We start from the raw sequence: 11,754 nt of genomic DNA on the forward strand, positions 1-11,754 counted from the left end.
GGTTATTCTGGCTGCTTTAAAAGTCTAATGAATCAACTCAGGATGTTTTAAAACCTACAAAACTCTAATATTATGAAAAATACATTAACAAGCTAGCGTACTGTTCTGGGAGGTCCCAAAATAGATAACCCCAAGAAAGGGGGTGGGGGTCCGGAACATTTTACACCCATCATTTACTCAGTCGATTCCTTGACCCAGAAAACATAGGATTGGCATGTTTAATTAAGTTTCTAGGTTGTCTAGAAGCCAAGATAGCACAAATTATGTATTTTATGTCGGCCATTTTGAACGTCCAAAATGGCGGCTTTGCAGGTGTCTGTGCAAATGCAAACAAATATTTTTGGATTCCCCATGGTCTGAAGATTCCAGAAATGTATAGTTTTACTAATCTCCAAAAAAATCCAACAAAAATACATAGTGGACCTGACTAGTGTGTGAATGACCAAAAGCTTAACTTTTCTGTCGTGGAAACGTTAACAAAAAGTAGGATCACTTTGCTGGCAAAGAATTCCCGGACCTATAGAACAAAAGTGTGTTGCCTATATAGCAACCACAACTTTTCTTCAATTTCCTGAAAAAAAAAAAAAAAAAAAAAAAAAAAGTAACCGTTTCCACCCGTCAACGATGATATGCTGACATAATATATGCATTTCTGGTCCACGTTACACTGATAAGAACTACGGTAGATGCGCGTGCAGGTTGGTATGAGCCAATGAAACCAGCGCTCCCCAAAACAACAGGTTTGGGGATTGTTGGGAATTGATTACATGATACAGTCACCTGTGCATTTAGTCTCAATGTTTGTAAACAAGAAACGGGTCTATCCACAAGTTTCCAACATCCCATCGTGCATTGCGCAGAAATTGGACAAAGCTTCCGGCGCCGCAGCCGAGTGTGATCTACAAGCTCACAAAGGCTGTATCTGCGACACGACGTGAGCTTGTATGTCTGCTGTTAACCGGAAGTGTGGTGCAGTGTGGTGCAAAACATTCTCCAGTAAATTTCCGCGGAAAGAGGTGGATAGGGAATATGCACAGCAGCCTTATTGGAGAGAAGTTGGGTCTCTTCTCACTTCATTCAAAGGTGTTACCAATGATACTAATGAAAGTTCTGTTTCATTTCATGTAGCACAGTACTCAAACCTTTTACAGTATTTCAAGGATCCCCATAACTCTGGGAGTGTACAAATGGAACCAAATGGAACCTTATGCTTACAGGTCCAATTGGTTCCATTTGTACACTCTCAGGGTTACACACCTGTTAACCCTTAACTTCGGTTCGGGTCATTTTGACCAGTTTTACATTTCCACGTGAAAGCACAAGTGCAAACATTTATGAATTGTTTGGAATTGAGACAAAGTCAATGTATGATGATGATTTGTTAAGTTAAAAACATATATTAGTCTTGTTTTTTAAACCACATATCCCCCTGAGATATTTGGTTTAAAACTAAGGTGAAGTGAATTCGAACCGAGGGTCATTTGGAACCGACAAGGATCCATGAGGGTCCCTGGACCACACTGTGAGAGCCTAATGCACAATATCAGCACCCTGTTTGACCAGAATGGAACAGAGCCTTCATTAGTATTATTGGTAACACCCTGTGAAGGAAGTGAGAAGAGACCCAACTTCTCTCCAAAATGGCTGCTGTGCATATAGCTGATTAGACATGCACTCTCACCACTCCCAGTCAGCACAGTGACAGAGACATATATGGAGCTCCCATTGTTCGCCAGCTGTATGAGATTCTCTGTGCTCATGTATTCCCTCTTCAAGGTGGCCCTGGCCTCTCCCCTTACCACCTAAAAACACCAACCACAAAGGACTAGTTATTATTTATATTAAACAAGGGGTCTTCAATGTTTTTCAGGCCAAGGACCCCCACTGCATGTATTAGTTTGTGTTGCAGATTAAACCTTTTCATCGATTTCATAGAGTTTCATAGACTTGTTTGACAGCACTCTCAGTGTTGTCCTTGTTCAATACTTAGTAAACTTGAATGTTGCGGGCCCAGGAAATGAGAGTTCCTAAGTGTAAGGAGCCCCCCCGCCCCTGCCCATTGAAGACCCATGTATTAAACTGAACAACGACATTGACATTCGAAGTCACTTTGACTGTATACTAACCGGTATTCTCTTTAGAGAGCCAGGGAAGGCCCTCTTGTGATTTCCTTGAATGACTCCAAACACCACAAAGGCGTTTCCACTCACCGGCTCACCATACAGATACCTACAAAGGTACAGGTACACACCACACAATCAATACGGACAGACCACTAGCCCATGTTAATAGTCCCCCGTCTGAAATGGCCTTAAGGCTGTGTGCGTGTGCGTGTGCACAGATGAAGGCTCCGGGTCCCCGGGCTGCACTTAGACCATCACTGGGTCACCAGTTACCTCATTCACACCCTCACAGCCATGAGTAATAGCAACAGCTATTCATTTAGCTGATGAAGCCACACATTGCAAAAGATGAGTGCACGCTAGATGCACTAGAGCTTGCGTATCTGCTCCTCTTAGCCATATACCTGATTAAGCAGAGAAAAGGGTAAACTGCTATGTCCGAACAAATGGCTATATTGCGAAAAGTACAAGCCCAATGCGATACATTTTTTCCCCTTTTGCGGCCTGACACATTGACGCACTATACAACGTGTGCGATTTTCATGTCGTTGCGATTATAAACGTGGTTGCAATAAAGTGCAGGCGTTTGTGGGAATACAATGTGTTTTGCCATCACATGCAGGCACACAACAACATACTTAGCTTCAATGTTCACTTCAAATGTTTGACTGTCCACGTAGAAGAAGCTGGCCTCTGGATCTAGTTTCACCTCAAATGTAGGCAGCACTGTAGACACACAGGAGGGTGAAGCACTTCAATTATAAGAATAGGTTCATTCATGGTCAACATTTGAAATACATGAAACTCATAGCTTAGTTTTTTATGTATTATTTTCCTTCTCACCGTATTTACTGACTTCAAATTCAGCATTGAAGCTCTCCTGTGGATTGTTGGCAAACTTGGCCACTACCTTCCAGAGCCCAAGACTACACACACACACACACACACACACGCACACGCACACGCACTCGCACACATGTACACGCACACGCAAATACACGCACGCACGCACGCACGCACGCACGCACGCACGCACGCACGCACGCACGCACACACACACACACACACACACACACACACACACACACACACACACACGTGTACAAGTACACCCACGCATGGGTTAATTCAATGAAATGTTTAAATTCCGATGACAGCATGGCTTGACGGAGAAATACACAAAGAAAACCCACCTGGTGATATCAGGAATGTCATAATTCCCAGACTTGATCCCCTTATTCAGGAAAACAGTGCCAGCTGAAAACGTTATACCGTCTGGGTTCTGAGAAGAAACAAGCAATTAAAAAAAATTAAAATAAAAGAAAGTAAAGAAACTGACTAGTGACTTGATAAATAAAAACAATTAAGACCTGAGGCTGATTCTAAAAAGGTATTTTCTAGAATTATATGTACTAGTCCTTACCCGTTCAAAGATATGAGCTCCGAAATGATGTGCAGTGTGTGGGTTATGGGGTGTGCACTGTACACACAGTATATGAGGGATGGAAAGTAACTTTCTGGTGCTTGCATGATAATATGTAGGAGCATCAATGTAAGAAATACCCGTTTCGTGTAAAGGCTACAGAGATACTGTGTACCGATCTACATGACAACATCTGAAAGAGGGCCAGCCAACACCCCCCCCCCCCACACACACACACACACACACACACACACACACACACACACACACACACACACACACACACACACACACAGAGCTGGTTAAACATGTTGCCCCATGCTAGATGCAGAATAGATATGCCTCATGCTAGATGCAGAATAGATAGTAGTTACACCATAAAAATGCTAATATACAGCATATGATTTGTGAAAGTGACAAACGGGCTTCACAGTTATGTCAGGTGTGTTCATATGCTAATGGTGATGCGATTTCAGATCAATTGCTCCAGCCACTGAGGAGAAACGCTGTGACAGACAGACAGACATCTCAAAATATTTTGTTCCAGGCACCCCAAGAAAGAAAGATTTGAGTTACAAATGTTCACTTTAACGCATTCAACCTTTGACCTTGGTACACTGCAGGACTTTGTAAATATTTGTTCCACCACTGTCAAACATGCATCCATGCACTCAACACAGAGGATTTTCCTGCGGCTCTGCCTTAAAGGTGTATTCAGTGATAATGAAAGTAGCCGGGGGTCATCTTGTCCCTTACTGGCCTTACAGCGTGGAAATGTTTTGTTTTTTATAGATTTTTTACACCATTATAATGTTCTCGTTTTGATCATTAGACCCAATCACTGAATATCAGTATGCCTACGTCTCCAGCTTCAGGATATGTATGATACTGATTTACTACGACTGTGGCATTTTATGAGTTCAGTCATTTACAATCTAGTAGCGACTGTGGTTCTCAAAACCTTTATTTTGACCATCATAACTAAACATCATAACATAACTACGGCCATACTCTACCCTGATTGGTCGAGGACTGGCTGGCCACCCCCGAAAACCTAAATCTAGCTATGCTCATAACACGGGCCATAATGGAAGTCCTTATATGGTCAGCACACATTCTACTGAGGAGAATGAATGGAAAATGTACCAATGGAGTGTATGCGCATGCATAAAGTGAATGGCAAATCGAGTGGCAAGTGTGTGTGTGTGTGTGTGTGTGTGTGTGTGTGTGTGTGTGTGTGTGTGTGTGTGTGTGTGTGTGTGTGTGTGTGTGTGTGTGTGTGTGTGTGTGTGTGTGTGTGTTTACATTATGCCACGCAACACAATTTCAACAGTAACGGACGCGCCCTCAGCTCCCCTCTGAATGGGATCCATGCCTGGGGTCACAGCAAACATCCTGTAATTCACTGACACACACATACAGCAACACCGTTAGTATGTTTTATTGCACACTCCATGTCATGCATTAATAACCCATTCTGAGGTCTACTCTTCAACAAACCTTCTCGCCCTGATTTCTTTCCGCCAACCTCACGCTGACCGCTCGGTGCGACGGTTCTAGTATATTTGTTTTAATGAGAATAAGGTTAGATATAACTTTAGGCTTACTGAGGTTAAGGTTAGGAATAAGGTTAGGTTTAACCGTTTAGGCATAGTTTACCGAGATTACGTTTAGGAATATCATGCAGAGACCATTCTACCGCTCCACCGGATAGACGCCCGGTGGCGACTGTGTTTTAGTCTTCTGGTATTTGTTCTCAGCCCTTCCTGGATCATGATGGCCAGTGGTGCTTTGGGATTTTCTTTTCCGGGCGGACGGTCATTTATTGACGCACGCGTTTACACGGTCGTGCACCGTTCGGTGCCGTCCGTGTGTCCGTGTGGGAATTTTTCCGACCACCCGGCGTCCGGTCGCGTCCGGCCTCCAAAGCGCTACTGATGATGGCCCAACATGGAAAGTGTTCTCAGCCCATCCATCTGCCCATTTGCCACCCATTTCAATGTTGTAAAGTCGACGAAATGAACACGGGTTCCTACCTTTACTGTTTGGGGTGTAGATGGTCTTATCTGTTTGGATGAATATGTAACCGGACTGGAAGGAAGCCATGACCACCTTCTCCAGCGTGCGGTCAGGGAACTGGGCTTGCACCACCACATACTGCTTGACTTTGGGATCCGTGTTGAAACCCTCCACTGGGATCTGAAAGGGAGAACGCATTTTGCTTTCTTTTAGACCAGTGAGTTCTCAAACATTTTCATGTCAAGGACCCCATTTACTACACTTTGTTTTTCATTGTTATTATTATCTATCTATAAATGCGAGAAGTCTCTGCGTGCGTGCGTGCGTGTCTGTCTGTAATCCGCGTATCTCGAGAACCGTTCGTCCCACCGGCTTCAGATTCAGCACGCGCGTTCCCCGCCGCGGAGTGCAGTGGCCTCGACCCGACCTGACGCGCGGTTTTCCGAAACCGGCGCAAAACGTTCGGAATCTCTTTATGCAGAGCTGATTGTTGTCATCAGGCTGTTCCGGAGGATATCGGCGCAAGCGCTGACTCATTGTGACATCACGCTGCTTCTAGTCTTACTATAAATGCGAGAAATCTCTGTCTGCGTGTGTGTATGTAATCCGCGTATATCTCGAGAACCGTTCGTCCCACCGGCTTCAGATTCAGCACGCGCGCTCCCCGCCGCGGCGCGGAGTGCAGTGCCGGGCCTCGGCCCGACACGATGCAGGGTTTTCCCGAACCGGCGCAAAACATCAGGCTGTTTCTGAGGAAACCGGCGCAAGCGCTGACTCATTGTGACATCACATCATAAAAGGCTCTGACATCACGTACACCACATGAGTCAACAAAAAATGCCATGGTTACGTATTGAATGTCATCAGTATGACGTGTTCTGATGTTCATATATGGGCTTAAATGGACACAGACAAACATATGGCCTGTGTCCATATATGACAACAGGTATAATGGGGTTTGCATTAAAGGGGGAACCGGCACTGTGTCTGCAACACAGTTGGAGGCACAGACAGACACAGAGATCTCTATAATGGGAATAAAAGGACACAGACAAACAGATACAGAGATCTCCATATATGGGCATAAAATGGATGCAGACAGACAGATACAGATATCTCCATATGGGCATAAAAGGACACAGGCAAACAGATGGTCAAAACGGGTCCTACAGAGATCTCCATATATGGGCATAAAATGGACGTACCGGTAGACAGACAGATATCTCCATATGGGTCAGTGACGTGACGCCCCAAAAAATGTGTTTTTAAAAAAACTTTAAATTGCAGGCATAAAAGTTATTTACTTCTGTTCTACTCACTCTCAACCTTATGGAAATACATTTTGTTTTTAGATATTTTATTGGAATCAGACTTTATTCAGCAGTTTGTTGTACTTGTGCCTAAAATCGTCATATGGTGTGACATGAAAATAATTGTTCATGAAATGAAAATGGAGTACATCTTTCTTAAGTTACTCACTTTATCCAAGTCCTTTATCATAACTAACCAGTGATCCACTATAGTTTTTTGAAAATTAATTATATCTGTATATTTTTTTCATAATCGACACTCTGTGTGAGGCCCATGTTCATGATCTTACAACATATTTTAAATGTATTCTGTCAAAACTTTCTCTAAAATTACACAAATATTTGTGACTCTTCCTGATAATATTCTCTATGTAATCCATAAACATTTTTTTGGTTTAATCATTAATAAAGGTATGATTTCTCACTATTTGGAATGTCACACCAAATGATTTAGTGTCACACCGTATGATCATATCTTCATGTGTCAAAGCAAACTGTGTTTTAACCTACCTATTAGTGAGTACTGAACTTTACTGATTGATTAAACAATTACCCAGGATAACATGGCCTTAATATTTCTGAACAGGATATTATTGTAGGGCTTTAACATGGGATAAGAAAGAATTGTAGTAGTAGATGGATGATGAGGATGTGCACAGGAATGCTACGCACACCTAAGTCTTCTGCCGGCCCACGGCAGAAGGATCCTAAAGGGACAATAAGGCGCATAGCCACACTTGGAGCCAAGGCATTGAAGGCAACATTTTATTAACACCAATTAGTGGAAACAGAACTCAGCATTCAGGTAAATTGCTTTTTTTCCGAAGTCTCCTGAACTTGAACACAGCATTTTGTGTTGAACAAATGTAATTAGGAATCATGACATTACACCACATCTCCACTAGCTAAAGAGTGCTGGGTTGCGCAACTCTGAAAATAGCTGATCTACAAGCTCTCGCAGCACAACGTGTTGAGAGCTTGTAGATCAGCTATTTTCGCTAGTTTTGTCTCGGGTCCTACCTTAACACTGTCCACTGTCCAGTCCAGTGAGTGAAAGTACAAAAGTATTAGATCAGATTAGATTATACATTTAGACTGTATTATTTGTACATCAGCCAGTCGTATTTGGTGAGGGTAGCAAACCGGCTGCCTTGTTGAGGTTCTGCTATGCCACAGACAACCTCCTGCTCTTCGTAGAAAATGCAGTCTCGCCCCTTTGGCTCCTCTCTCCTTGCTGGGTCATTGTTTAGTTTCTCCCTGTACTTTCTCGTTCTCTCAGAAAATATTGTTTAGATTGAAACAATATGTTAAGGTTTCTGTGAAGGGGTTTCTGCTCTGTCTGATGAATTTGAAGTATCACTGAATGAAGCTAAATTACATTTTATGTAAAAATGTTTAAAACAAATGTTTAAATGTACAAAAGAAACATGGAACTTTGTTATTTGTTGTTATATCTGTAGTTAAATACAGTATAAATCATATGGTGTGACAGTCAAGTCATATGGTGTGACAAGCAGACATGTCACACCATATGATTAAGTGTCACACCATATTACTGTTTTCTCCATTTAGGTTTACCTTGAGGCTACTATGTACACATTAGCATGCTAACAGCATGCTAGCTATAACAAAGCAGCCTAGATCTACATGGAAATATGACCAAAACTTCAAATAACTTAAGCTTTTTTTAAAGAAAAGGTGTCACACCAAAAGACATCCAGAATGGTGAGTTTGTCAACGTTTCAACAAGATGGCATTTCATGAAAATGTTAAAATCATAACTCACCTCAGACACCTGTCTTGCAGTTGTGCTGGGAGTGCTGAATAGCCTTACAGAAGAAGGACCTCTCTAGCCAATAGGTGTCCAAATAATTGCCTGTTTAATTTTTCCAAACTAGTGTCACACCAAATGATTTTGGGTTGGGGGACAAAATGTTTTTGATCAGAAATGACTGAAAACATTATGCTTTGACTTTGAAAAGATATAGGCTCAAAATAGACATTTTTTTTAGCCTAAATTCATTTTCAAATGATTTTTAGCAATTCTTTTTCTTAGTTTTATTCAAGTTCCCACTTTGAGAAACAAGGTCAGGACAGTCACACCATATGAGTTTTGCCATGTTTGGTTGAAGATTCTGAAGAAATGAGGAATGAAATGTTTTAATCTTGAGTAAGTTCACATAAAGCTTAATGTCCTGCACAATATTCAGAAGGTTTTTGACAAATATATTTTTTATTTATACATGTTTGACACCGAGGACAGCAAAAACGTTACGTCACGTCACCCACCCATATATGGGCATAAATGGACACACGCAAACAGATGGTCAAAACGGATCCTATGACAACAGGTATAATGAGGTTTGCATTAAAGGGTGGGGCATTCATTCCCTATTTACATTGTTCCCGAGTTGGCCAGGTGGCCGACTAGACGCTCGGCCGCCCTTGAGCTTCTAGTTATTTAAAGCTATACTGTGTAAGTTGCTCAACTAGTGGTCTGTAGCAGTATAGCAAACCGCGGTCGCGTCTGCTTTTTTCGGACGTTTTTCTTCGCGGACCGGGCCTTCAGACCACCGCGTCCACCTCGCCTCGCCGAGACGCATCTATAGAGGGGTCTCGTGTCCTTCTACGAGCAGCGCTTGGGGAGTTACATGCTAGACTTCTAGACCAGTGTAAACAAAGCTGTTGAAGCAAGCTATTTCCTGAAAAGACGCAAGATGCACTGTAATTGGCCGGTAGTGTATCATGTGTGTATGATCTGCGATGTGATTGGCCAACGTATACACAACGTATACAGATGATCCAGATTACGTAATTTTGCCGCGAAATTCTACCCCCCTCACGGCTCATAGAAAACATATAAAGAGAAGGCTTCAGAAGCTGAAAATAACGGAGTGGGTGTTCTAAAACTTTAGCGATTTAACAGTTAGGACAATTTTAAGATTTGTATAATCTAAAATGTTCACAATTCTCAATGTTAAATTAAATAGCAAATTTCAAATTTTTCAAAAGAATTTCACAGATACATTAAAAAATAAGAATCTATAATTTGAAGAAAAAGAAAGGTTTAAATAGCACATCTACACGCTTTAGCATTTAGTATTGCATTCTAACTGTGATGTGAATGTGTCTATATAGGTCCTCTATATAGGCCCCATACCTTGATTGGTGCCAGTTGCTGGTAATGGTTTTGACTTGTTAGGGTCACATATGTGGAGTGCAGCTCTTGTGTTTTGGCTGGATAGCTCAACACTTTGATGGCGACATGCAAGTTATCTGACCCGGAATGATCCTGCACCTCCACGAAAATGTTCTCCTCTGTTCCCACCCGCAGCTTGTTAGGAGCAGCCAACACGTGTCTGAGATGAGAAGGGTGAAGAAGAAAGAAAGAAAGAAAGAAAGAAAGAAAGAAAGAAAGAAAGAAAGAACAATGCAATTACTTTCCACATATGGACATAGGTTATTTCATATTTCTAAAACATACATTTAAAGCCTGACATTTTTACAATTGCTACAGAACCTGTGGATGGCAGTCATTTTGGGAATGATTCATGAACAAGAACCTGAAGGGTACATTTAGGTGCATGTATAAATCATATACTTTACATTATTTCCGGACATTTTCAAAAGCATACAATTTATTCTATATTAATTTTTTTACATTTTGAAAAAAAAAAAAAAAAAAAAAAAAAGCTAGCTAGTTAAGGTGCTCACTCGACCGTGTATGCCTGTAATTTTCCAAAGACACATTGCATGAATGAATACAAAGCTCGCCTACTCACAGAGGAGCTGCATTGGCCAGTGAAGTCAGAGAGGCCAAAGCCAGAGAGGCCAGGCCCAGCCACAGCAGCATGATGTCTGTCGCCTGATCCTGTGCTTTCTGCCCTCGATGATGTCTCTATAGCTGCCCAGATACCTGTCAGGGTTATCACAGACAACGACAACTAACTGAACAAACATTTGAGTTAAGTGAAATAAATAAAAATGACACTGAAACTGTATTGTGTGTATACAAAACCAATGTGGGAAAAGAATAACACTAACACTTAAAACAAATCTAAAACTAAGCCTTTTCGCAAAATCCCCCCCCCCCCCCCCCCCCCCCCAAAAAAAAGCAAAACAATACCGGTAATACATTTTATACATTACCTGCTAATCCCACAACCACTGGTCCTGTGGTCTCAGCTGGTCTGCAGCTCCCCCAGATAGTTGGCCTTTATGCTGTAGTCTAGTCTAAACACACAGCACTGTCGATGTGGTCACCCCCCCCCCCCCCCCACCCCCCACCCCCCCAAACATCACTTGGGTTCAAAGTTGTTTCTTGACACAACTTTTTAAATGGCTGACGCAACTAAATAAAAACAAACACAAACTAGAAGCAGTGCTCTTCCGAGCACAGGTCTCCACCAGGCCGTGCATGCTGGTGGTGCTACTGTATAATAGGCCAATGTAAAAAAGGGTGGCATATGTTCTTCACCTTAGATCTTTCATGGCAATCGGACGCTGCATGCATGATTTGAAGCATTGTGTTCCAAAAATGTGTTTTGCTAAAGTCTACCTGCTGGTGGCGCTATAACAGGCCAATGTGAAAAAGGTAGCATTTGTTCCTTGACCTAGTGGGAATATGTGTGGCAAATTTCACGGTAATCGCAAGCTGCGTTGATGATTTGAGGCATTTTGTTCAAAAACAGAGCAATCCTGCAAACTTTGGAAGACAATATTAGCCAAACAGGATGGAATATGAAATATCAGACGGATCTGACTTGATCACATGACTATAGAGATACTGTGTACCGATTTGCGTGATTTTTGGATAAAATCTCAAGGAGTAATATTAAAAAATGTGTTTTACATAAGTCGGCCCAAAGGTGGCGCTATA

At 42.1% G+C, this 11,754-nt stretch overlaps 1 protein-coding gene across 1 annotated transcript in view; it reads right to left on the reverse strand.

Annotated features, from left to right (window-relative positions):
• The window catches only part of LOC308307136 (complement C3-like), a 46,780-nt gene extending 35,656 nt beyond the window's left edge, over window positions 1-11,124 (reverse strand). Inside the window, exons 1-10 of the mRNA XM_080752292.1 lie at window positions 11,025-11,124; window positions 10,658-10,791; window positions 10,036-10,234; window positions 5,583-5,745; window positions 4,866-4,951; window positions 3,317-3,405; window positions 2,967-3,049; window positions 2,762-2,849; window positions 2,127-2,229; window positions 1,682-1,802 (exon numbers count right to left, since the gene is read on the reverse strand). Coding sequence (XP_080608418.1) covers window positions 1,682-1,802; window positions 2,127-2,229; window positions 2,762-2,849; window positions 2,967-3,049; window positions 3,317-3,405; window positions 4,866-4,951; window positions 5,583-5,745; window positions 10,036-10,234; window positions 10,658-10,728 — 1,003 coding nt within the window. The 5' untranslated portion in view covers window positions 10,729-10,791; window positions 11,025-11,124. The remainder of the gene's footprint in view (window positions 1-1,681; window positions 1,803-2,126; window positions 2,230-2,761; window positions 2,850-2,966; window positions 3,050-3,316; window positions 3,406-4,865; window positions 4,952-5,582; window positions 5,746-10,035; window positions 10,235-10,657; window positions 10,792-11,024) is intronic.
• Between the last annotated feature and the right edge of the window lie 630 nt (window positions 11,125-11,754).

This window comes from Nannobrachium achirus (genome assembly GCF_963921795.1).
Source record: "Nannobrachium achirus genome assembly, chromosome: 21".
Taxonomy (NCBI): domain Eukaryota; kingdom Metazoa; phylum Chordata; class Actinopteri; order Myctophiformes; family Myctophidae; genus Nannobrachium; species Nannobrachium achirus.